At 41.3% G+C, this 27,713-nt stretch overlaps 1 protein-coding gene and 1 non-coding gene across 2 annotated transcripts; both read right to left on the reverse strand.

Moving 5' to 3' along the window:
• Positions 1–1,735: 1,735 nt before the first annotated feature.
• Positions 1,736–1,842, reverse strand: LOC111558803. The gene has a single exon (XR_002739942.1). It is a non-coding gene; the product is annotated as a U6 spliceosomal RNA (small nuclear RNA).
• A 7,602-nt stretch (positions 1,843–9,444) lies between these two features.
• On the reverse strand, positions 9,445–27,691 carry IRS4 (insulin receptor substrate 4). Its single transcript, XM_011279425.4, has 2 exons — positions 23,889–27,691; positions 9,445–12,038 (listed from the first exon to the last, which is right to left on the reverse strand). Exons 1-2 carry the CDS (start codon positions 27,637–27,639, stop codon positions 12,034–12,036), a joined length of 3,756 nt encoding a protein of 1,251 aa, XP_011277727.3. The 5' UTR covers positions 27,640–27,691; the 3' UTR covers positions 9,445–12,033.
• Positions 27,692–27,713: the final 22 nt, after the last annotated feature.

The raw sequence follows: 27,713 nt of genomic DNA on the forward strand, positions 1-27,713 counted from the left end.
GACTGCTATGTTGCTCCTTGTTTTTTATATCTTATGTCTTTTTTGTTCCTATATTTTTTCATAACTCCCTTCTTTTGTGTTAAATAGCATTTTCATTTGCTTGACATTTTTAAATTTTTTTTTCAACGTTTTTTATTTATTCTTGGGACAGAGAGAGACAGAGCATGAACGGGGGAGGGGCAGAGAGAGAGGGAGACACAGAATGGGAAACAGGCTCCAGGCTCCGAGCCATCAGCCCAGAGCCCGACGCGGGGCTCGAACTCACGGACCGCGAGATCGTGACCTGGCTGAAGTCGGACGCTTAACCGACTGCGCCACCCAGGCGCCCCTGCTTGACATTTTTAAAATTCTATTTATTTGGAGTTATTATTGCTTGCTGTGTGGATTACAATTAACATCTTAATTTATAATGATGTAGTTAAGATAGGGGCAACTTAATTTCAAGAGTATATGAAAGTTTGCTCTTATATAACTCCATTATCTGTCCCTCTTTATGTTTTTATTATAATAAAAATTACATCTTTACATATTGCATGCCCATCAACACAGATTTATAATTATTGCTTTATGCAACTGCCCTTTAAATTAGATGAAAGAAGTTACAAAGAGTTATATATATATATATATATATATATATATATATATATATATATACTGTTTCTTTTATTCACCCATATAATTACCTGTACTAGTATTCTTTAGTTTTTCATGTGGATTTGAGTTACTGTCTAGTGTCCTTTCATTGCAACCAAAGTACTCCTTTTAGTATTTCCTATATGACAGTCTGCTAATGATGAATTCTTTCAGTGATTGTTGATCTGGTGATGTCTTACTTTCTCACTCACTTTTGAAGGATAGTTAGGGTACCTGGGTGGCTCAGTCAGTTAAGTGTCCAACTCCTGATTTCAGCTCAGGTGATGATCTCACTGTTCATGGGTTCAAGCCCCACATTGGGCTCTGCACTGATAGCACAGAGCCTGCTTGGGATTTTCTCTCTCCTTCTCTCTGCCCCTCTCTTGCTCATGCTCTCTCTCTCTTTCTCTCTCTCAAAATAAATAGTTTAAAAAAAGATATCTTCATTTTTGAAGGATAGTTCTACCAGAATATGATACTTTGTTGATAGCGTTATTTTCTTTTAGCACTTAGAATATATTATCCCAATAATTCTAGCTTCCTTGGTTTCTGATGAGAAATTGGCTAGTAATATTATAAAGGATCCCTTGTACATGACAAGTTGCTTCTGCCTTGCTGCTTTGAAGATTCTCTCTGTTTTTGACTTTTGACAGTTTGATTCTAACTTATGTTGGTGAGATTCTTATTGAGTTATTTCTATTTGGAGTTCGTTGAATTCTTTGCATGTGCAGATTAATGTATCACATCAAATTTTGGTAGCTTTTGGTTATCATTTCTTCAAATGTTCTTTCTGCCCTTTTGTCTCCCTCTTTTCCTTCTGGGATTCCTGTTATCATGTACGTTGGTTCACTTGACCATTCTTCGTAGGTCTCAGATGGTTCTGTTCAGTTTTCTTCCTTCTTTTTTCTTTCTCTTCTTCATACTGGATCATCTCATTTGACCAATTGTCACATATGCTGATTCTTCAGATATATTGTTGAGCCCCACTAATGAATTTTTAATATCAGTCTTTCTACATTTTAACTCCAGAATTTCTTAGTTTTTTTTTGCAAAGTGTTTACTTTTTTCTTCTTATTTTTCTAGTTTTTATTTAAATTCTGACTAAAAATATGGAAGCTTCACGAATTTGCATGTCAGCCTTGCACAGGGGCCATGCTAACCTTCTCTTTACCCTTCCAATCTTATTACATGTGCTGCCAGAGTGAGCACTCCTATCAGTTGTTTTAAAATAATTTCTATCTTTAGGTTAACATTCATTATTTAGTGAGACATAATGTTTGTATTCTCATGATTTCCTTTACTTTTAAGAAAACTGAAATTGCTGATTTAAAGTGATTGTCTAGTTAAGTCCAAAGTCAAGACTTCCTCAGGCTCTGTTTCTGTTGACTACTTTTCCTATACATGGGCCATATTGTCTTGCTTCTTTGAATGTCTCATAAATTTTACTTGAAATTTAAGGGCACCTGGGGGGCTCAGTCAGTTAAATATCTGGCTCTTGATTCTGGCTTAAGTCATGATCTCACAGTCATTAGATCCAGCCCCATGTCGAGCTCCACACTGATTCTAGAGCCTGCCTGGGATTCTCTCTCTCCTTCTGCCCCTCTCCTGCTTGCACATATGTGCCCTCTCTCTCTCTCTGTCTCAAAATAAACATTTGAAAAAAGAAAATTGTAAATTTAAAATAATAATGTGAGGACTTTGTATATAAAATGTCCCCCAATAAATGATTTGTTGTTGTTGCTTGTTTGTTTAATGATATTTCTGTACTAATTCTGTAAAAATTTGTATTCTTTGTCATGTGTGTCCACTAAAGTTTCTGCCCACTTAGATTAGTGTTCAGATAATTACTTTACAGAGATTTATTTAAATGCCTGGAGCCAGTAAATCTCCCAGTCATTGCTGAGTGGCTCTATGAGCTCACTGGGGTCCATCTTCAACATTCAGCCAGGCAGCTTACAACCCTCTTTTAGCTTTTTCCTCCTGCTTGTATAGAATCCTACAGGTTAGGCAATGGTGAGAACTTTTGAGTCTTCTCAGATCTTACATGAGCATGTGCACAACTCTGGGCATCCCCTCATCACTACACCTGTTCTTTTCCCTCTAGGAAAACATTTCAGAGTTTTTCAGAGCCTCCTATGGACATCATATATTCTGGATTTTCTTCTTAAGATTTTTAGTAAGCTTATTATTTATCTCAACTGTTCTCCACAGTCTGAGGCATTTCAATATTAAACAACTAATAGTGATTGATTTTACCAAATGCTCCTGGGGAAAACTTTGTTGGCATTGGCACACCTCTGTGTTAGGTTTAACACAGACAAGTTTTTGTGAGTATTTTCATCCTGGGAACCACCAAACAGGTCAATAGTGGCAGTCATTTGGGAATGAGTTTTTGAAGGAGCTCCTACCTTTTTCTGCCCACTCCAATGGCTGGTTGGTTTTCACAATGATTGAGGGCTATTAGTATTCCAGGCTACCACATAGCTGGGTATGAGGAGATGGCAATAGGGCAAGTCAAAACACTACAAAGGTCATTGTCCTTACCAAGATTCAACTGGTTTTTGTTTGTTCTTGAGGAAACCATTCCTGCATTGCTGCAAGTCTTTGGTTAATTTCCAGAGTTCTAAAAAAGTTGATTCTGACCATTTTTGTCAGTCTGATGCCTTGGGGAGAAAGAATTTTCAGAGGTCCTTATATTCCCACTGATGTCCTCAAGTATTCTTTAAAGACATTTAAGTAATAAGACAAATAGTTCATAAATTTACCCATGTATTTTCCCTTTTCAGTCACCTCATTCTTTTGCGTAGATCTATATTTCCATCTTGTTTAAGTTTCCATGCATAAGAAACTCCCTTTCTTAAAAGAGCAGGCTGCTGCTGACAAATTCCTTTAGCTGTTCTATATCTGAACAAAAATATTTATTTCACTACTGATTTTGAAAGCTCTTTTCACTAGATATAGAATTCTAGTAGACTTTAAAAAAAATCCTATTGGAACTTTAAAGATGTTGATCTAATGTCTTCTCAATTGCACAATTTCTTTTTTTTTTATTTTAATGTTTATTTATTTTTGAGGGAGAGACAGATAGTGAATGGAGGAGGGGCAGAGAGAGGGGCAGACACAGAATCTGAAGCAAGCTCCAGGCTTTGAGCTGTCAGCACAGAGCCTGATGTGGGGCTCAAGCCCACGAACCATGAGATCATGACCTAAGCTGAAGTCGGATGCTTCACCAACCGAGCCACCCAGGCTCCCCTAACTTGCACAATTTCTAATGAGAAAGCTTCTGTGATCTTTATCTTTGTTCCTCTGCCCATAATGTGATCACTATGTGTTTTGGTGTAGTTTCTTCATGTTTCTTGTGTTTTGTATTTATAAAGCCTCTTGGGCCTGTGGATTTACAGTTTTCATCAAATTTGGAAAATTTTTGTCCCTTATTACTTAAAATATTTTTTCTGATATTCCACCTCTCCTGCACAGACTTCACTCACATATACTAGCACACTTGAAATTGTCCCACAGTTCACTATTCACTATTGCCCTGTTGTTTTTTTAAGTTTATTTGAGAGAAAGAGAGAGAGAGAGAGAGAGAGAGAGAGCAGGGTAGGGGCAGAGAGAGAGAGAGAGAGAGAGAGAGAGAGAATCCCAAGTAGGTTTTGCACTGTCAGTGCAGAGCCTGATGCGGGGCTCAATCTCACAAACCATGAGATCATGACCTGAGCCAAAATCAAGAGTTGGACACTCAATTGACTGAGCCACCCAGATGTTCCTACCCTGTTAATTTTTTGTTGCTTCTCTTTTCTATTTGGTTTATGTTGAATTGACTTTATTGCTGTGACTTCAAGTTGAACAATCTTTTCTTCTACAATATCTTATTTGCCATTCATGCCATCTAGTACGTTTTTTCATCTCCAAAATTGTAGTTTTCATGTCTAGCTGTTCAATTTATGTCACTTATACATCCTTCCTTGTTCTAATTAATATTTGTTATTTTTTATATATTTTTATATAATGTTTTAATGTATGTTATAATAACTGTTTAATAGTCATGTATACTAATTCTGTCATCTGTGTTATTTTTTGGATAGGTTTCCATTGATTTTACTCTTCATTATGGGTCATATTTCTCTGTTGTTATTGCTGTTTTTTGCATGCCTACTAATTTATTTGGTGCCAGAAATTGTGATTTTATCTTGTTCAATGTTGGATATTTTGTAATTTTATTCTTTATTGGATAGTTTGTAATTTTATTCTTTAAGGTTTTCTTTTTTTTTTGGAAAACACTTAAATAAATTATTTGAAAGCTGTTCCTTTCAAATTTGTTTGTAAGATTTCTTAGGTAAGTCTGGAGCACTGCTCAGTTTAAGACTAACTTTCCCCGATACTGAGGCAATATCCTTCTGAGTATTCTATCCAATATCCCATATCCAATTCTTGAGGTTTTTCCATTCTGGATGATAGGACACATGTCCTACTTCTGAACCTGTGTGAGTACCAAGCACTGTTACCTCTAATCCTTTCAGGTGGTTCGTTCTATGGCCTCAGATAATTTCCTCACATGTCTGGTGTGATCAGTATACTGTTGACTACTCAAGGACAGCCATCTACAGATCTCTGGAGTTCTCTGTGAAGCTCCTTCCTCTAGGGGACTGTATGTCATGAATTGTAGCCATCTTGACTTCCTTGTGCTTAAAGGTCCATCTCATTAATTCAAGGGGCTGGTTTGGGTTTCCCAACCATGCACCATTGCCTGAAACTGCTCTCAAGGTAGTAAGACAAGGCAACTGTAGGGCTTACCAAGTTTGTTTTCACCTTATAGGGATCACTGCCTTTTGTTGATGCTTGGTGGCTTGAAAACCCTTGTTTCATATTTCGAAGGGTTTTTATTTTGTGTTTATTCAGGTGGGAAAGTAAATCTGGTCTATCTTGACCAGAAGTGGAGGTCTTATCTCTCATTGCTTACAGTAATTTGGTGCCAGAATAGGGTAATTATTCATTACAAGAGTACATCAAAATCATCCTAGAGGATTTTTTTACTATGTGGTACATAAGGATTCTAATGTAGGGTCATCGGGTGTGTCTTTTGTAATATGACTATTTCTATTAGGAGAGGCTGGTCTAAATCAGTTGTGATTTAGCAATTAGAATTTTAGGTAATGTTTTTTCTCATTAATTCTGGCAAGATAAAGTTTTACTTTATAATAACTGGGGAAAGTAGGAAATGGGTTTAAGTTTCTGAATCCACAAAGTGAAATATTATGATCACTATTGGTGTAGTGAGCATTTCTTGGTGGAGGTGGACAAGGAGGCAGAAGAGAAGATCCCCTTGTCAAGTCCTATGTGGCAAACTCTCGCTTTCCATGGAGTATCATGGGTCATAAACTCTAGACTAGGAAGAATTATTTCTAATCATTTTATCCTGTCCTCCTACCAGACTTCCTATCAGGACTTTAATAGCTAGGAAAGGTGATTAAAATAATTTCTCCATGGGAAAGAACTGGGTGAATGGAGAAATGGTTGGAAGGGTGATAAAGCTTGGTCTACACCATGCCTAAGATCCCTTGTAGTTCTAAATCCAATTCCAGAATGACAACTATAGTTTTCTAAGGTGTTAAGGAACCAGATGAAAACCCTTGACAACTCCAGTGTTCACCAAGTGTCACTGTCACACTCCCACAAAAAGAGATAGTAGTCTTGCAAAAGAGGTTTTTTGTAGTATTGTTATCTTACATGGGTTATATCTACTGTGTAATGAATGTGATATACTTAACTATAATTCTAAAGCACCACCACCAATACTGCCTGTCTTCCTAGAATGAGAATTATCCTAATATAAAGAAGAAAAAATAATAATAATAAAGCAAGGTCAGACAGATTGTTCCTAAACTCCTTCTGAGAAAGTGAAAAGAAACAATAACAAAAATACGAGCATGAAGAACAAACTGAGGGTTGATGGGGGGTAGGAGGGAGGGGAGGGTGGGTGATGGGTATTGAGGAGGGCACCTTTTGGGATGAGCACTGGGTGTTGTATGGAAACCAATTTGACAATACATTTCATATATTGAAAAAAATAATAATAAATAAATGTTATCAAAAAAATATGAGCATGAATATAGGCCTACATGTATTCAATTCCCTGAAAATGAGGCAGAAAGTACAAAAATTTTGAAAAGCTTCCTGGACTTACAGAAGGAACTATAAGTTTCACATTTTTTTTTCTCTGTAGACATTTAAGAATCTGCTTTCCATTTCAGTATTTCTTTGCTCCTTTTGTTATTGAAATGCTAATTCAGATCACTGCCAGTGAAATAGACAACACTGTGATGGATATTCTGAGATTGAAAAATCGAGGGGATTGCTTCTGGTTCAGTTCTATGGCCCTAAATGTTTAATATTAAGTTAGACCAGTAGTCTCCTCTTAGGTTCTCAGGACTTCATTCTAAATAAGTTTCCTCCATTTATATAGCACAGCACTGATGTTCCTGACAAATTCCAATGTAACATGCAACAGTGGTTCCTAATTGCTTTAGCATTTATCATGCACAAGAGACAGGAGGAAAGTTGTCTCATTTTGTACAGCTCAGTTGCATTTCTTATCTCTGAAGTACACTTAAGCAGCAAACTGGGACTTAAGGTAGCTGCCTGAAAACCAGCATCCATTAACATGCATGTCTTGGAGAGGAAATGAATTGGTTTTTCTAAAACAGAATACAGTTCAACTTCATTCTGTGCATTAATTTTGCATATTTCTCTTTTGCACATTTTATAAATTAGGGGTTCTGATCTCTGGCTTACCCACACAGATTCCCATGCTCACATTTTCCAGGTTCTGCCTTTGGGCAGTTTTGTTTTCAAAATATTAAAAAAAAAAATTTAGGTGCATTTCCAAGATGCCTTTTGGGTTCAATTAGCACCTAGTAATATTTTTCTAAGCAGTCACTGGACGTGCTTAACTAGTGTGTACTTAGGCATGTTTTACCTGATAAGTCTTCTGAATAGGTTTGATGCTTTAAAGAAACAGTACCATTTCACATTCTCTAGTGAACATGTGGTTAAGATGTAGGAGACCAGGGAAGTGGAGCAGCAGAGTTCTGTTCAGGCACTCCACAATGTAGAGCTTTCTAGGTAGTGAGTTCTGCTGATGGTTTAAGAAGCCTCACTGACTCTGTCCACTGTTCCAGGAGTTCAAGTCTCATTAAGATGTGAATCACCAAATGAGTATACAGAGATCATGTAGTCTTGGTAAACACAGATGTGCCCATGTCTTTGAGGGGCTGTTTTAAGATGAACAAAGTATATTTGGGCTGTGTTCTGACAAATACAGATTGCCTCTCTTACAGTGAGGACTAGGGCTAGAGTTCATATATAATCTGTGATGTTGAATGAACATATATATATATACTTCTTGATTATTAGTTTTTTTAATGACAAAGGCAGTCTAATTATACCTTCCCATTGTGATATTCTTTATACACAATTCAGGTACATCAGTAAGGTCAAGTTGCACAATGAACTCAACTGTCTGCAAATATACAATATAGCTTGTGGATTATGCACATAATGTGAGAACTGACTCCCTACCCTGTTCCCCATCTGACTCCACAGATCCGTCCCCACTGCCCATTGATCCTTGGTCAAGCATTGGTCCCAAAGTCTTTCACTGCCCTTCTGTGTGACAAGGGTGATTTGGTAGAGAAAACAATCAGGGAGGGAATTATTTTTCTAGTGTTCCTTTAAATCTTTGGTTTCTGATAAGGCTGACAATATGATTTACTAATATATTCTTGATATTCAACCCATCCATCCTTCTATCTGCCGTCAATGCAAAAATGTTTTCTGTTCACTGGTGTTTTTTTTTTAATATATTCATAGTTGCCTTCCCAGGGGTTAAAAATAAGTACATTTGACCCTTGAACAACATAGGTTTGAATTGTGCACGTCTGCTTATACATGGATTCTTTTTAACTGTAAATACACTACAGTACCATAATGTATTTTCTCTTCTTAACGATTTAAAAAAATTTTTTTAATGTTTATTTTTTGAGAGAGACACAGAGCATGAGTGACGGAGGGGCAGAGAGAGACAGAGACAGAATCCGAAGCAGGCTCAAGGCTCTGAGGTGTCAGCACAGGCCCCACGTGGGGCTTGAACTCACAATCGGTGAGATCATGACCTGAGCCGAAGTCGGATGCTTAACTGACTGACCCACCCAGGCGCCCCTCTTCTTTATTATTTTCTTAATATTTTCTTTTCTCTAGCTTTCTTTATTGCAAGAATACAGTATACAATACATTTAACATACAAAATACATACTAGTGGACTGTTTATGTTATCAGCAAGGCTTTCAGTCAACAGTAGGCTATTAATCGTTTAACTTTTGGGAAGTCAAAGTCACATGTGAGTTTTAGACTGTGAAGGGGTCGGTGCCCCTAAGCCCTGTGTTGTTCAAGGGTCAACTGTAAATGAAAAGGGAGTCAATTAAAAGGCAAGAGTAAGTGGCAAAGGAAGGATACAAATGAAGACTGTAAATGATTACCTTAACCTCAGTGAGTAGTCAATTCAATATATATTTCACACATCACAGCCGACATGAAAACTCAGGTGTTCTCCACATTTGGAGAATCAAGAGTTCGTGTGCTGACACCGCTGAAAAGCCTCACGTTTCTAAGCATAGTAACTTCTCTCCAAACCCTAAATTATCCCAACAGCTTTTTCTGAAAAAATGCAGTCAGCGCTTCCATGGAGCAGAAAAACCTATTTATAACAGAGTAGAGAAAACACTATTAAGAAAAATGAGTCTCCGCACACCCAACTTCCATGAACACATTTATTGCAAGTAGCTCTACGGAAAGGCAAGTCAGATATATATATAAACACTATACAAAGTTGCAAGATTGTCTCCCAAAACGGCAAATGAGATGTTTACAAAGAAAGGAGAGTATAAGAGTATTTACAGAGGAAGACAAAGCCAGAGCAACTGAAAGCAGATCTGTGAAGCAGAAATAGCAAATGTGTTAGTTGTTATTGACCAAATGAGTAGGTCTGATACCAAATTAAATGCAGAGGTCACACACACACACCACACACACACACACACACACACACACACACAGAAGACACACACACACAGACACACACACAGACACACACACAAATCGTTCCATCATTGGTTTTTCTTAACAGCAGTATAAACTGGTAGCTGGAAGGTAAGTGATATGTTGGTACGCATATTCTACAAGGATCCTCCCAGCACAATACTGAATAAATTAGTTGTGTCTGTAAACTAAGAAGTAGTGTCAAGAAGATTGCATATTTGTTATGCTGTACTGTGACTATTTGTACCTGTTACTATTTGGATGTACTGTTGTGTATGAGGTCTCCTGTTCATTTATTCAGCAAAGTGTTAACATCCGTGCTGTACCCTGTCTGCTGGCAGCCCCAGAACCTAATATCCAAATAAAGCAATATAGCCTTTTCCCCCTCAAAGCATCTTTTCTTTCCCCGATTCTGAACGATTGTGACTGGAAACTTACTTGAAAATAAAGTGGTGACAGAAGGCGTGAAGAAAGGCTGCCTGAAGAGTGCACTGTTACCAGGATGAACAAAAGCCACACTGCACTATTTGATCACGTGGGGAAAAGAGAAGAGTCTGAAGGAACTGAAGGAGGGGTTGGGACTGCGGTCACATCCTCACCTCAGCACCATTCACAAGGGAAAAACAGAGCCCCCCCATCCCTCTGGTTGGTAGGCAAGGAAAACACACAAGTCAACTCGGTTCTTCAGAAAAGTTAGTATAGCAACATGTACTAGAAGCCTGCTTGAAAATAGAAGTACACGCTCAAAGACATCAAAACCGAGCGGCAAAAAACTTGAGGTGAATATTACACTACTTCAAAGCTGCACATTAACTGCGAAGCAATTTTTTTTAAACAGAGTTACGCACAACAGGTACATCTACAATCACATGTACACAGGTACACGAAGGTGTGCGTATACATGTGCCCACACACACTAGCACTCACACAGTTAGACAGACACTCACACCCATCTGTGATATGATGAGGTTTGCCAGTGATGGCACAAGTCACGGCTGGTGTGCCACCATGTAACAAAGCTCTAAGCAAGCTTCAAGACCTTTGTACCTATCCTCTGTGATCACCACCTGTTAGTGTCATGTTCTCAAAGGTCCAGGTTCCTAAAATCTTAATTCAGTTTCCATCAGAGGCAAGCAAAAACAGGAGGAGGAAGCTTGCTCTGATATTTTAAAATTTGATACATCTTACCTAGGTTCGTCATCCAAAGGAAAACGAGACTTTGTAAGAGGTTCCTTTTGGCTTGAGTTTTAGTTCGAATACTGATTGATACATACACACTAATTTCTTAAATATGGGAAACTGATATCTTTATAGGAGCCCTGGGCATAGGAGGGAGAGTGTGTGTCCAGGAGAGAGCCAGAAAGAGAGGAACAGTGGGAAGGGGGTTGGTGAAGGGGGCCAAGAGGCCTAGAGAGGCAGAGAGGGGCTTTGTGAGGAGGCTCTGGGTAACTTTGCTTCTTCGAGGGGAAAGATGTAGGTTTCAAAATTTTTTAAAAGCAATTTTGGAAACGCTCAATTGATTTGTGAGCAGAACATCACAGTGCTGTATGAACAAATAATCTGTTTCTCAGTTCTGCCTTTAAAAATGTTGGAAATGTTCATTCAAGATAGAAGTTTAGTTGACGTTGAATGTGGACAGAATGTTGCAGTTTTGTTACTGAGCCAAAACTGACATGATCTGTCCTGTGATCCTGCCTTTAAAATATTGGAAATGTCTCATCAGGATTATTAGTTCAGTTAACGTGTAACTCCTTGATCAAGAAATGATTTATGTATGTAATACTCAGAAGAAAAAGATTCCAGATCATACCTACCTTCTCATTAACGTAACTTTTTTTTCTTTTTCTGCTCTTGTTTGAAGGATTTTCAACTTCAAAACTAAATCTAAGTATTATACATCAGTAAAATTGGTGTTGGCCACATTTACACATCTGTAAATAACATTTTTTTAAAGAGGGAAAGGAAAGAGTTACAAGAGAGGCTTGCTTTTATAGTATTTGTTTCTTTTCAAAGAGACAGATTAGGGGCGGGGAGGGAAACCAGAAGACAAAAACAAAGTACAGTGTGAATTTCTTAATTCAAAATTACTTGATCCATAAGGCAGCAGTACGAATGACCTGTATTAGGATCATTCACCTGCCTGTATCCACTTGTCGGCTTTTATAGAAATTCAAGCTGCTTTCTATTCAGAAGCCTCTGAATTCTCTTTCTTTTAGGGAGATCTGGAGTAGACAGATCTGGAGTAGACAAAGATGAAACTCCATAAGCATCACTTTTCTTCTAGAATGTGTTTTTGTGGCAATGTAATCACTCTAGAAAAACAAGACGACAAAACAAAAAGTTACTTTCAAAATTAAAACGTGAAGTGCTTTCACCCCCACCCTGTTCTAAAGTGAACCAAAATCGAACTAGTAGTTTTTGTGAGCCACGCTGAGGAGACTGCTTTGGCATAGGCATGGCAAACTATCACCGCCTGTGACCAACACTAGTGCAAGCCTGGCAAAAATGCAAGGGCAGTTCTTCCTTTTGCCCCCAGGATGTCCCTCTGACATTTCTGGTGGAAGGCAACTTTGTATTGCGCACACTGTTCTACCTCCTCCCAGTGGGGCTGTCAAGTGAGCCAGGCATTGGGCAAAGAGAAAATTTTTCTTCTCCTACATGCTTGATTATGCCCTCAACAGATGACGTGGCACAAGTCAATGGATTTAAGCACAGGGGCGCCTGGGTGGCTCAGTTGGTTAAGCATCTGACTTCGACTCAGGTCATGATCTCACGGTTCATGAGTTGTAGCCTGGCATTGGGCTCTGTGCTGTCAGCTCAGAGCCTGCTTTGTTCCCCTCTCTCTACCCCTCCCCTGCTTGCGTTCTCTCTGTCTCTCTCAAAATAAATAAATGAACTTAAAAAAAAAAAAACCACTGAAAAAAAAAAAAAAAAGGATTTAAGTACAGCCTTCATGACAGTCTCCAGACTTGGTCACTGACATTTTTCCTAAAAGAGCAAAGTGATACCTGTAAAGGAGATTTGGCTACAATCCTCATCTGTCTAATAAAAAGAAGCCCTGGTATTACTGTCTTGGACTTTTGCTTCTTGAGAGGGCGCGTGACCAGGAGTGGGACAAGAGGAATGAGGTCTGGTACATTGAAGAACACACTGGACTGGAGGGGGATGGATGGGGATAAATGGTTAGGAAATTGATTATGGCATGCTAGTGTTCCTTTAAGATCAGATCATAGCAAAGTACCACACATTCTGTTTCATTATAACCAATCTAAAGGAATCCATGGTAAGCATCCCTCAAAGGAGGTTTCAAAGTATAACATCTTTTTTTTAATTTAATTTTTAAAATATTTTTTTAACATTTATTCATTTCTCAGAGACAGAGAGAGACAGAACATGAGTGGAGAAGGGGCAGAGGGAGGGAGACACAGAATCTGAAGTAGGCTCCAGGCTCTGAGCTGTCAGCACAGAGCCCAACGTGGGGCTCGAACTCACAGACCACGAGATCATGACCTGAGCCAAAGTCAGACGTTCAATAGACTGAGCCACCCAGGCTCCCCTCAAAGTATAACATCTTGTATTAAACCAGCTGTCAGTACACATTATAACTACTTGTTCTTTCCGAAGAGGTTTAAAAATGTAACCAACTTGCAGGTGGATGAAGCATCAAAGGTCTCCATCCCCCACGTCCACCCATTTGTGGCTATTAGTCCTAACTCATTATATAGGGCTGTTCCTCCACATTAAAAGGTTTATTTTTTTAAAAAAAACACCCCCAGTTAGTAAAGACATTAAGTTTTCCTGTCAGCGGTGGGCTTAGGAAATTTTAAGTTCTATGGATCTATTAGGTTTACACCAAGGATGGAAGGTGTCTGTGAGAGTTATCCCTGCGAGTGCATAAGAGCAGCTCAATTATCTGCTGCAAAATGAGCATCATTGAATTTTGCACCAACCATCAGCTAGATATTTTTAACAGAAATGTAAGGTTAGAAAGGCATCTCACCTAATTTACGTTGCTGCTTTGTTCTTTTTTTTTAAATTCAAGTTAATTAGCATATAGTGTAGTATTGGTTTCAGAAGAATTTAGTGATTAATCACTTACATATATATCCAGTGCTCATCCTGACAAGTACCCTCCTTAATGCCCCTCCCCCATGTAGCCTATCCCCCCCACCTCCTATATTATGCTAAGGAAATAAGTCAGAGAAAAGACAACTATCATGTGATTTCACTCATATGTGAAATTTAAGAAACAAAATAGATGAACATATGGGAAGGGAAGGAAAAATAAGATAAAAACCGAGAGGGAGGCAAACCATAAGAGACTCTTAAATACAGAGAAGAAACTAAGGATTGCTGCTTTGTTTTAATATGAAAACCAAACATGTTCATATATAGCATACTGCATGTACTTTAAAAATGATTTCTTACTAACCTAAGTAATACATGACATTCCACATCTTTTCTAAAAACATACAAATTAAGCCTCATATGACTACTGCCTCAACATTATACTACATCCGAAATTAGGAGCATTTGTTACTATTTGAGTTGCTTTACTTTCTTCTTCACTTGTGTTTAAATGAGACTCTACTAAAAATTGGATTCTTATTTCTTTTTTTAAGTGTTTATTTATTTTTGAGAGAGAGACAGAGTGCGAGCAGGGGATGGGAAGAGAGACAGGGAGACACAGAATCCAAAGCAGACCCCAGGCTCTGAGCTGTCAGCACAAGCCTGATGCAGGACTTGAATTCATAAGCTGTGAGATCATGACCTGAGCCGAAGTCGGATGCTTAAATGAGCCATCCAGGTGCCCCTTGGATTCATATTTCAATTGCTTCCCTGTAACAATTATACCTGCATGAAGTGAATGCTTGATAACCTACTAAACCCTAGAATATAATGGTGGGATTCCAAGTTTACATTACAAAATACATTTGTCAACTCAGTGCTAGGAGAAATGAATACTGCCATCCCAAACAAGATAATCCAAAAATTATTCAATTTCCTTTTGAAATGCATTGTGAGAATTCGAACTACATATTTACCTTTATAATCTTGTTTTACTCAGGCCAATATTAAAATGAGTTTACATTCCCTGAGCACATTCCAAAGGACAGGAGAAGGAAGTAACTCAGAAGCTTGCTAGGTGGCAAAGGAAAGCAATTCAGGATTTAAACTCCACAACAACGCTCTGCTCTGCACTCTGCTCTGTGCAATGAGTATCAAAGGGCTGATAATCACATCTTAGTTCTGTGTCTTGTTTATTTATTTTTTGTCCCTTGTTCATTTTGATGTCATTCCACCACCAGAAGCGTAAATGGTGATTTTTTAAAATGTGGCAAGTTTTTGACATGTTATTGCCACTCGATACTGACAGGTTATAAATGATTGCCTTATTGGATATTCTTACTTTCTAATTAATCAAAGATCTTTTGAGTGATGAGTTAGTTCCACCCCTTTAAGTGGGAGGTATACTCTTCAAGTTCTTTTTTCTCTAAAAAACTCATTGGACTCTGATGGATCAAAACATTTTCCTACTCCTCCCCCCCCCCCAAAAAAAAAAAAAACCTGGCAAGTATTGTTTTCTTCTCAAAACAAATGAAGTAAACTTTTCTATTTCAATTTGTATAATGCTATAAACCTGAACATTAATCTTTAATATACTAATAAAGCACACATGACTTCAATATCCCTGGAAATTTGTAGGGCGAGCCAAGAAAGCAGTTCCTCCAGGGCGTTCCAGACCTCTTTATACCAGTCATAAACATGCCTCTATTGCAGTTTGAAGTCCAAAGCAGCAATAGTTCCCTTGCCCAGAGAAAGCCAAAGCTATAACAAGATATCCAGTTATTCTCTTTCTCTTTCCATTCGTCCCAGTCTCAATGCCTTAGTTATCTTTCAACTCCAATTTTCCTATAACTCAAAAAAAAAAAAAAGTTTTTCAAGTTCTTCTGAAAATTCCTCATTCCACTTATTAGTCAGTACACTACCCCTGCAATCAACTGGTGATCAGACTGGAGCAACCAAGACAAGTGTTGAAGCCAAACAGATGCAAGGAAACGAAGAGAAATAGAAGCATATACCACAACGATGAATGCACAGTAACACAATTATATTATTTAGTTTAGTGGTGCCTCTGGCTTATATATAGCTTTTTTTTTCTTTTTTTTTTTTTTTTAAATTTTTAACGTTTATTTTTGAGACAGAGAGAGACAGAGTGTGAACGGGGGAGGGGCAGAGAGAGAGGGAGACAGAATCGGAAGCAGGCTCCAGGCTCCGAGTCATCAGCCCAGAGCCCGATGCGGGGCTCGAACTCACGGACCGCGAGATCGTGACCCGGGCTGAAGTCGGACGCTTAACCGACTGAGCCACCCAGGCGCCCCTCTTTTTTTTTTTTCAATAAGAACAGATCATCACACCTCGCTGTACCCTGTGAACATAACAGGAGGGTGATTCTCTAGGAACTGGTAAAAATCTAAGTGCTGTCCCTCAAGGGTGAAAACTAGCTATAATTACTGCTAGTCTTTACAACACCAATCGTACCCCTCTATTGTCTCCTTCCTAGATCAGAAGAGCAAACGCTTCTCCCCATGGTGGCAATGGTTTGGGTACAGAAGTGTTGAAAGAATCCCTAAGGGAAATTGATGACACTTGTAAACCTCCATCTCCTCAAAGGTCAGCTCAATTGTTGCACACCTGCCCTTCGCCAACGGGCCCCAGATGACTTATGTATGTTCATTCCAGCCTTGATTATCTGGATACAAAATATTTGGGGATCAGCTACAGGATTCTTACCCCAGGTCAGCTTCTCCTTACTTCCCAACACACACTTGGGCCACTTCGCTCTGCTGCCTAGTTACTGCAGACTTAAAGAATCCAAGTTACTATGGGGCGCCTGGGTGGCGCAGTCAGTTAAGCGTCCGACTTCAACCAGATCACGATCTCGCGGTCCGTGAGTTCGAGCCCCGCGTCAGGCTCTGGGCTGATGGCTCAGAGCCCAGAGCCTGTTTCCGATTCTGTGTCTCCCTCTCTCTCTGCCCCTCCCCCGTTCATGCTCTGTCTCTCTCTGTCCCAAAAATAAATAAATGTTGAAAAAAAATTTAAAAAAAAGAATCCAAGTTACTAGAATTCTAATATAGGCAGTCTCTGATTTACAAAAGAGACATATTCCAAGGCTCATTGTCTAGTTGAAACTCCGAATAAATTATCCTCAGAGAAGCAATGTTGTAAATAAATGGTAGGTAGGTTCGGAGGTCCATCTACATGAGCCTATATTAACCTATGCAGTTCTTCACCTAATAGAGGAACTGCTTTGACTCTACCCAACCATCACTTAAAATTACAACCTCATTTCTATCGGAAGATGTACTTGAGGCTTTAAGACTCCAGGGATGTAGCTCTTTTAACCATGGCAATGGGAAGAGTGTCCCCAGGGATGTAGCTCTTTTAACCATGGCAATGGGAAGAGTGTCCCCTCTAAACTCAAGTGGCTGGAATAACTGGGGATGGCGTGGCAGTAGAAACTATGGTAAGAGCTTCAGCCACAATAGGGTGTCCTTCATGGGGTGGGTGTGGGTGGGCTCTGGGGGTGAGGACTGTGTTGGTATGCCTTTGAAGCTGTAGGTACAACTTATGAAAAAGCAGGAGTGAAAAGTCACATTTATTGGTCAGACATTCAAGGATACCATTGGTGCACATGGGAATAACTTTCTTTTTTTTTTCATTTTTTTAATGTTTATTTATTTTTGAGAGACAGAGAGAGAGACAGAGTGCTAGCAGGATAGGGGCAGAGAGAGAGGGAAACAGAGAATCCAAAGCAGAGTCCAGGCTCTGAGCTGTCAGCACAGAGCCCAACACGGGGCTTGAACTCGTGAACTGCGAGATCATGACCTGAGCCGAAGCTGGATGCTCAACTGCCTGAGCCACCCAGGCGCACTGGGAATAACTTCTGAGATGAATGTAGAGATAGACTTCATTGATACTCTAAGGTTCAAGTCTACAAGTAGAAAATGAGTAACTGTAGAAAGGCAAATTATATAAATTGTGAAAACTAGCTAAAATGACTACAGTTTATGGGGAATCGGATATTCAGTAAACCAAGAAGGTCTGGCTAGCATCAGATGTACTGTGGCCAATCCAACCATGAAAATAGCTTTAAACACTGGCAAAGCCACCTCTGTGGCAACAAGTGATAGGACAGCAGGCAGTGCAGTCTTGGGCCTGCAGAGCAAGAAGCCCTTCGAGAAAGGCCCTTCCTGCAAGCTAAGCCCAAACTACTGTGAAACAGGAACAAGCAACACCTGGGGGAATGAGTCCTCCCGGAGCTCCCGAAGGACTCCCAGAGTGCTCCTCATCTTTTCAGCCAGAGAGATACCAGGAAAGGACATGGTTTCCTAAACTTAGGGACACAAATTTGGCAAAAGGCACATGAAGCTAAGACTCTCATAACACAACCAATGCACCCCTAACCCATGTGAAAGGGGTGTCAGGAAGCAAGGGGGAAAAATAGTAACTTTTTCATTTCACTAAAAAACATATAAGTATATGTTTTCCATTAATTCCACAAGGAATTAAGCCCTCAAGCAGAAATTACAAAGTACCTTCTAAAAGAACGCAAATCTATAATAGAATATACATCTACATTTGAAAAAATCTTGAAAAATTCCTGTTTCTCAAGTGTTCAGCATACCTTCCCAAAAGAAGATGGATATGTAAGACCTATAGCTGCACAACCAGTAACCAAGGCAGAATGGCTAGAGGACACATCTTAAGTTCAGAGAGCCAAGCACATTATCTTGGCAATTTTATCAACAGCTTTTAAATTAGCAAGCTGGCAGGTGTGGTGAAAATGGAATATGTTGTCATGTATTCATTTTATTGTTATAAAAAGGTACCCTTTTTCATCTCTCAGTCCTCAGTCAGGACTAAGTGATATTTTCCAGTGAATGATCCTAACCATTTAAGAGCCTGGCCACACCTCTTAGACAAAACATACTGCAGGCTTTAATTAAGCATTTTACAAAAGCTATTTTCCAATACTGCCAATAAAATGTCTGGGCTATTTTTATATAGTCTTAAAGCATTTTTTAAAAAGGTGCTAAAGAAAATGAATTTAATTTTAAACAAGGATTTTTATGTCCCAAGGAGAGGATTTGATTTTCAAGACTTCTAAAATCTACTTGCCTGACTGCCAAAAGCAAGTTTGCTTTTTAAACAAATGAAGAGCATCTATATCTACCACCCCTTTTCTTCCACCTGTCTCGCTTTTTCCTATTTGCCCACTGTGACAGTTGAGATTCGAATATCAGATTTGATACATACGGAAAAATGAAATTAAAAGGGCTTTTTGCTTTAACTTGCAAATGCCGATGGATTATTGGGAAAACCAAAGATGTCTAACCTCTGGTAAGGAAATGACCATTAATGGAAGTTTACTGAATGCACTCTCATCTCGCTTCCATTCCTTTCAGTGTGTCCGTGGCATCCAACTAGATACACCATTTGTGTGGAGGAGGCAAAGATTAGCAAACGCCTCCCCAAACCAGATTTAAAGATGCAATTGCAGTACAGGTCAAAGTCTTTTATTCTAAAAGCCATGACAAACGGTTCAACGTAATGAAAATTACCCAAGCTCTGGCAGATGGTTCACAGCTGTAACACTCTAAATGAATTACTTCCCCCAAAATTCCTACTATCAAATTCAAGAAAACTTGTATTTTTTTCAATCCTTGCCTATATAATGATGTTTTTTTTCTCATTTTTCTTGATATTTAATCTTTCAAATTGGTCCAAGGAAGGAAAACATGTTCACAAGGTTGTATGTTACATTATGAATCCAGAAATACAGTTTCTCCGATGTCTTATTGATTTTATAACCAGTCTAGTGTATCTATATAATGATCTTTCATCAATAGGAAAAGAACAGATTGGACATATGATGAAAGGGACTTGAAATCAGATGCATGGGTTTGGTTTTCAGCTCTGTCACTTACCTCTTTGACCATGGGAAAATTCTTAACAGCAGCTTCAGTTCCAGTACCTACTGTCCCCCAGTAAAATAATGAATGTGAATGAGTTTTGCAAATTATAAGGCCATATGCAACTGTTAAACATTCCCTCAGCCAGCAAGTTGACAATTTAACAACAGCCCTTTTTAACTCACATGCAGTATTTATTTCTCCTTTATACTGGTCACTCTTATCTAATCCAATGTGAAGATTTTTGTGTCATTCTAAGGAAGCCCGAGTTTGTTCCCCAAACAGCTGCCTGCCAATGACTCTGAAGTATCTTGGTTCATGTTTGGTGATCTGGGAGAGGAAAGGGAAGCAAGAGATCTTGTTTGTGTTTTTAGGCACGTGTGATATTCTGTTGTGCTCAATTAAAGTCCTAGTCCTTGTTTAAAGATGTTTTGCTAGTGGCCGAAATTTTTACCCTGGGAGCATCACTGTTAGAATGAATGTAAATGCGTAATGACTGCCAACAACTTTAGTGAACTTTAATTGAATGAGGTCTTTAATTGTTATAGGTCAAACACCTCTACTCCAAACGACTGTCCAATTTTTTTTTCAGGGGATAGGGGTAGATGTTGTCTAAAATAAGTGACCTTCCAATGGTGACTGAAAATCTCCGCTATCCTGAAGCTTTTATTCTAGTAATTTATAATAAATAACTCCAATACAACAAAAGGAATTTGCTTTCAGCACCTATAATTTAGAGCAAGAGGATTTGGCAGTAGTACACTGAAAAGAAGCTTACCCTTCCTTCATGCTAATAACAGTGTATAACATTTCAAAAGGTAGTTACTATGGATTTTTTCTTTCTTTTTGCTTTCTAGTAACAAGTGCTATCATAACATTACTAATTTGGCTGATCAATTCTATTGCCCCTTCTAGCGCTGTCCTTATTGCTCCTATCTCTGGAATGGAAAAATCTGAGTTTTTCACCTTAAGTCATTTCAAACTATGAATTCTACCTCAGATACAGGAGAAGAGGCAAAAATGCATGTATGAGTCAAGAGTCAGACTAAACCAAATAAGAAACTACATTCTCCTCCCAAATGCTAATGCTGATAGCCCATGTGTTTAAAATGTGAAGACTCTCTGCCCTTTAAAAATTATTTAATTTATAAAAAAAGTCAAACCCAGGTTATTTTTCTGCGTGTTTCTAATTGTCTTGAATGGATGGCTTTAACACACCTACTTATATGCAATGTAACTATGGGTAAATGAGATTATATATTAATTTTGTGTTACATGAACAAAGGTGTCACACAGCTTTATAGTCTCACTTCATTTTGTTATAAACAGACCCAAACTGTAAGGATCCCAGCCCTGAACAACCATGTAAACCATTTTAAATGAAAGTAAAGACTAACTGAAAATTGGGATTTGAGGACAGACAATTTTAATTTAGCTTTGTGCCTCTAAAGGTAATAATAACAGTGTAACAGCAATGACAACAATGATATTAGTTATATAATAATTCATGTACAACACTTCCTATGTGCCAGGCACTGCTCTAAGCACTTGCCATAAATTAAAATTACCCTTCGAGATACATAACTCCTAATAAAGACTATGACTTTGTTCCTTTGTGAAAGAAGATTTTTTCTCTTCTAACATGATGCATATATATGATACATATACACACATATATTTAATGTAGATACGACGGTGGAGAGAGAGAAAAAATGGGTGAAAATTAGTCTATAGCTTTATAGTAAAAAAAAAAAAAAACCTATCAGAATTATCCACACTGTTCTTACCACTTCACAGACAACATTCTACCATATCAATTTACATTAAAATGGTAACAAAAGTTGTTTCCTGCAATACTTTCTCTCTATATGTCTTTCTATATATATATATATATATATATATATATATATATATATATATCCCAGCAACTTATGTGCCGAATCACTCTCAGGACCAATTTACTTTTGCAAGAAACTAAATCATCAGTTTAAACAGCTGAAACTTCACTTCAGTGTTAATCCAATCAGAAAATAAAACTATATTTGTAAACTGCTTTAAAGTCCCCAATGCTTCCACATTCATTCTCTTTTTTTAACCTAAGCACCCTCCTCCCTGCAAGATGCAGCCTCCTCTCTGTAGTCACTCAATAAAGTCAGGAATTTCTTCAATGGACAATACATTTAGAGAATAGCAAATCTCCAAAACAGCTATAAAGTCATTTGAAGCTATTTATAAATCAATAACTTAACTTAAAATGATGACAATTGGATCTAGATAATCCTTGGGAAGTCAGGGTTTATTTCAGGAACAAGTTTTCACTAATTGTAACCTTTGCTTAAACAAAGAGTATTGAAAAGTATAGACAAACCTCTATGAAAAGTTGTCCAGCCAAAGAACCACAGGGAAACAGGCAGCTAGGCACATCTACATTAACACCACAAACAGTAACTTCAGCAGCGAGGTTCAAGCCATAGCTTGAGACCAATTTCCAGATGTAATAAAATAGACCAGATGAATAAAATAGACCTGTTCCTGAAAAGCTGGTTATGGATTAAATTCTTGGAAATAGAATTCTCTATTTTAAATGCATGGGTCTGGTAGTAGCAGGTACTGCGCGCGCGGCGTGTGTGTGTGTGTGTGTGTGTGTGTGTGTGTGTGTGTGTTGGGAGGCGGGGGTCACAATTTAAAGGAGATCTGAACTGAATCCTTTGGCAAGCCAAAGCATCCTTTTGTCGTTTTAATGATTGCTGTTTAATATGTCCATGCCACAAATGTGAGTTTTTGAACAGCAAGTTTTCCAAAGCAGGGGAAGAAAGGGGAGGGGTTACACCTGCACTAAACAGGGAGCTTGTTAGGTGACTGTTGTGATCAGTCCCCAACTTGTTCTGCCTGATCAAGCACAGTGGGCAGAGATCCAATCACAAAAGAATTCCACAAAGCAAGCAAAGCAAAAATCTTCACTAAACTAGCTACTGGAATGGAAACTGCTGGGGTGCATCTCTTCCCTTCACTGGAAAAGAAGCACATTCTACTGAAGAGGAAAGGCACAGGCTATGGAGACATCATCTTCCGAAATCATTTCTTGAGCGTGTGTCTAAACACGCTGATAACAACATTGCATAATGTACACATGAGATTACTCAAGGTCTGCTTCTCAAATGTGACAGCTCCTACTCTTCCTTATTTCTTCCTTGGAAAAGTAACCCTTTAAGAAACTTCTACGGTTCCAGGGTAGGCTGCCCCTGGGGTCAGGTCTTCCTCCAGCCTTATTATGTTGCTTTACTGGATTTCCCAGAAGACATACCAATTAGATGTTTTCCGTGCTTTTTAAACCTTTCAAACAATATTCATACCCATTATCAAGTTGTCACAAATCCCTCTTTTGGGGGAGTTATATGAAGAAAATGAGGCACAGCGAAGGTGGCTTGCCTGTCACTACGAGTGACAAGAAAGGAACACTCAAGGTTGTTGGCAATGTATCCTGTGTAAAAACAAAACAAATCAACACAAAAACACATTCCAGAGCCAAATACTGTCTTCTTTTAATTAGTTGTTTCAGATTACTTCTGTTTTGTTCCCTCCAGACATTTATGCTAACAATGGAGATTTAACTTTGTTGGTAAATCACAGCAAACTAGCTTAGTAACAATGACCGCTTTTAAAAAGTAACAATGACTGATTTTAAGTGACTTTCAAAGGAAACGGTCTCCTTCCCCCAAATGTCACAGTCGATTATCACTGCTGAATATTCTGTGCTCTTATTAAACTTGTAATTAAATACGGGCATTTGTAGAAAAGTAGCTTTTACTTGTTGATTTGAAAATGAGTTGATGGGATCCAATTTATGGTATCCTGTTTGCAAAAAATCATTGTTAGGGAAGGATTTTGAAAGCATCCTCATGCTATATATATCCTTAAGCTTTTAATTACTCCTAAAAGGATGGAACCCATGTTTAAATGACAATCGATTCTTTTCCAAATAAAGAAATGTATGATTGGATCAAAACTTAAAAGTTTTTCCAAAGATCACAAGGCACTGCACGAATACTGAAAACTGCATTCTACTTCTCCTGCTAAGTAGGCACCAGTTAATGAAATATTAACTCCCTTTTTCCTAACACCGTAGACATCGATTCATTAGGCAATAACCATTAATGTGGGGAAATGAAATCTAAAGTTACCAACCTCTGTGGGGAGAGTCGAACTTCTTGTTATCCGGTCTGGCAAAGTCCATTCTCACGTATGTGTCGTCGTCGTCGTCGGAATCCTCTCGCTCCCGGGGAATCGGCACCCGGCGGCGGGGTGGTGGCGGTGGGGGGGCGGCCGCTGCAGCCCCGTTCTCATCTCGGGCCAGGTCTGCATCTGGGTTTGGGGCCCTCGGGTTCGAGCCACGGGCAACGTCTGGGGCCCCCCTTACCGCTTCGGCGGCAGCAGCGCTAGCAACAGGTTGGAACCGGCGGACGGAGGCGGAGTCAAGTCCAGCGGCGGCCTCCAAGCCTCTGGCGGCCGCACCGATGCCCGGGGCCGCGGCGAGGGCGGAGGCGGCGGCCAAAGCCCGGCCCACGGCTAAGGCTGGCGCAGCTACGGAGGCTAAGGAGGCGGAGAGGTCTCTCTCAAGGCTGTCGGTGGGGAAAGCCGAGACAGCGGCTCTAGCGGAGGCAAAGAAACTTTGCGAATGGCTCTGCGGGCGTCTGCGCTCCAGCCCGTCTTCCTGCAGCAGCCTAGCCACAGGTGGTGGTTCAGAGCAGCGGCTGGGGGAAAGAGAAATGTCCATACAGCACTCAGAAAATGGGTCGACCACATAGATTCGACCTGTTTCAGCATCATAGCGAATGGCACTGTCAGCAAAAGGCACGGCTGGTGTCATTGCTGGATTGAAAATCACTTCGATGTAGTCACCCTCTTCCTCATTAGCATTACCACCTGTAGCACTGGGAGGAAGAGGCACAAATGGCCACCTAGCACCTTCCAGAAAGAGGGGGTTGGCACCTGGAAAAGCTCTTAATAGATTCGAGAGGCTGTGTGCTGGGTTCGGAAATGGCACTCTGAACTCAACATTCACATAATTAGAAAAGGCTGATGGTCTGGGGCCAGCAATGATACTCCACGAACCTGGCAGTCCTTGAATAAAGGGGGCTGGCATATTAGTATCTCTCTTAGTGAAGTCAATGTTGACGTAGTCACCAGAGCTGTCAGCTTCTCTCTGCTCACGTGTGGGTTTTTGTGATTTGGGCTTGATTTTATTTCCTTTTGTAATAAAAGAAAGGTGGTTAGGTCTCTTAGCCTTGTTCTTGGAGGGGCTGTTATCTCCAGGCTTTGAGAATGACCCCTCAACTGAAGGCTTTGAAACTGCGTCTTTGGGGCCCCTGTTAGATGAGGATTCTTTGTCTAGGCCCTTCCCCAGGAATTTTCCAGGTAACATTGGTACATACTCACTGTGGTCACTCTGTCCCAATGGGGAGCCCTGAAAGGGATTTGGCAGAGAAAAGTAAGAGCTCCAACTTTTAGAGGAAGAACCACCCTGAGGGTTTGGGGGGTTTTTTGGAATTGCACCAGCTCCGGGAGCCATAAACATATAGTCACTGTCACTGTCATTGTCCTTTGCCTCGTCATCCTTATCAGGATCAGGCTCTTTTGGAGGACTTGGGGCAGGTGGTGGGCTCTCTCTGGGAAACATCATCATGTACCCTCTTGAATCTTCAAAAGGTGATCGAGAGTGGCGTTTTGAAGCAGAGAAGTTTTGAGGAGCCATCGGCATATAATCGCTGGAGCTTGCCAGAGGGGCGGCCACCCCTGGCCTCATTGGCACATATGGGTCATCTTCGTCTTCATCAAAAGCTCTGGCTCTGTGGGGCCCCCGAGCTGCACCTTCTGGGGTCTCTGCCTCTTTGACTTCTTTGGCTTCTTTGCGTTCTTTTGTGGCTCCTCTGTCGGCACAAAAGTAGAGTCGGAACCTTCCCCCAGACTTCCCTTTACCACCAGTTGCTCCAGGTGGAGGGGGTGGAGGTGGAGGAGGTGGAGGTGGTGGCATTTGCTGCTGCTTGGTTTGAGTTAATTTGCCAAAGTAGGATCTTTTCTTCAGAGATTTTCCACGTTCACCACTGCCTTCGGGGGTCTTCCCACCTCCTGGGCCTTTGCCCCCTCCAGAGTTCTTGCCACCACCTGAGCCATGACCATCTCCAGATCCCTGCCCACTGCCCGAGCCATGTCCACCACTGGCTCCCTGGCCACTGCCTGAACCGTGCCCACCCGCAGTGCCCTGGCCATCTCCTGAACGCTGGTTTCCTCCTGCCCCCTGGCCCCCTGAGCCCTGGCCACCGCTTGAGCCCTGGCCACCACTTGAGCCCTGGCCATGTCCGGATCCCTGCCCTCCACCCGAGCACTGGCTTCCTCCTGAACTCTGGCTACTGGAGCCTTGGCCACTTGAGCCCTGGCCACCTCCAGAACCCTGGCCATTTCCTGAGCCCCAGTTGTTCATGGGCATGTAGTCACCTTCGGTTCCTTCCTGATCTTCTTTGCCCTGAGGACTGTCTTCTTCCCCAGAGTTGCCAGGGCGAGATGCTTCAGAGGACAGGCAAGCTCTGTGGCTGGGGGCTTCTACAGGATGCGGGACACGCACCGGACTGGGTGTTGGGCGAAAAAAGCTGGCTGGCACTGAAATCGCTCTCCTGGACCTGCGCGCTCTGGGCAGGTGCAGTCTTCCTCGCCTGGAGGTGGGCACGGGCTCGCTGGGTGTTATGTAGCGCCTGTTGAGGAGCATCTCGTCTTCCCCGTCACCAATGGCCCTGAGGTGGCAAAACTGCTCAAAGCGGGACCTTCTCAGCCAGCCGCTGGGTTCCAGCGGGAGCGTGTCCAGGTGCCTCCTAGCGGACAGCAGGGTTAACAGGTGGGCGCCGATGCTGATGCTGTAGCTGCGGCAGCGGGCTCTGTATTCGTCTGCACACAGGGCTCTCATCTTCTCCAGAAACAGCTCGTGCATGTTTTGGGCCACCACGCAGTCATCGACCTGCATCCAGAGTTCCCCCGGACCGATGACGGTGGACCTACCGACTTCCAAGAAGAAATACTGCTCTGAGTGCCCGCAGCGACGGATGCTCAGGAGCTGGACGACCACGCTGGCCACTTCGGTGTTCAACCTCACAAAGACAACCTCCTCGTCGGTAAGACAGAGCCGGAACACGCCGCTCAGCTCTTTTCTGTGCCCCAGCCCCCTGGGTTTGACTATTACCTGCCACACATCTTTGTAGAAGGGTGGCTCCGCCGCCGCTGCAGCCGCCAGCGCGGCCGGCTCTCCATCCGGCTGCGCGCCGGGCGTGCCGCAGCGGCGGCGCTTGCTCTCGAGGATGAGGCGGCTGAGCAGCAAGTACCAGCTCTCTTGCTCCGACTCGTTCTCGGCCACCATCGCGAAGTACTCGTCCTGGGTAAAGAGGGCGATGAGGTGTCGGTACCTTGCGTCGGCCCGCTGGCTCACCGAGAAGCACTGGTACAGGGTGATCACGCGCCGCGGTGGGATGAGCGCGGGGACCGTGGCGCCGGAGGCGGCCGCTGCCGCTGCAGCCGCCGCGGCGCGGACACTGTGCCGGAACTTCCTGGCATTTTCGTAGTATTCCAGCCGAGCTGGGGCGTCTGCGGTCTCGAGTTTGAGCACGAAGTAGCGCCTGTGCCCATGCTTCTGCTTCCGCAGGTAGCCGCGTTTGCAGACTTCGTCCCCGACGGGGAGGTCCTCCTCATCTGACTCGGAGTCTGACCGGGAGCCAGTGGCCGTGGAGAGCCACATGGCTCCCGGACAAGACGACCCGGTCCCAATGAGTGCGGTCGGGGTGCCCGAGGAAAGAAGCGGGGTGGTCGCCACCGCAGCTAGCGCTGCCGCTGTTGCCGCTGCTGCAGCTCTCAGCCTCCTTGTCGCCTGGTCGCGAGCGAAGGAGCAACTCGCCATGGTGATGCACGATGGTTTTAAGGTGAGCGCGGGGGAGGGTTGGGGGAAGAGGCCGTCTAGCCCGACCGCCCGCC

Source organism: Felis catus, chromosome X (assembly GCF_018350175.1).
Source record: "Felis catus isolate Fca126 chromosome X, F.catus_Fca126_mat1.0, whole genome shotgun sequence".
Classification (NCBI taxonomy): Eukaryota; Metazoa; Chordata; class Mammalia; order Carnivora; family Felidae; genus Felis; species Felis catus.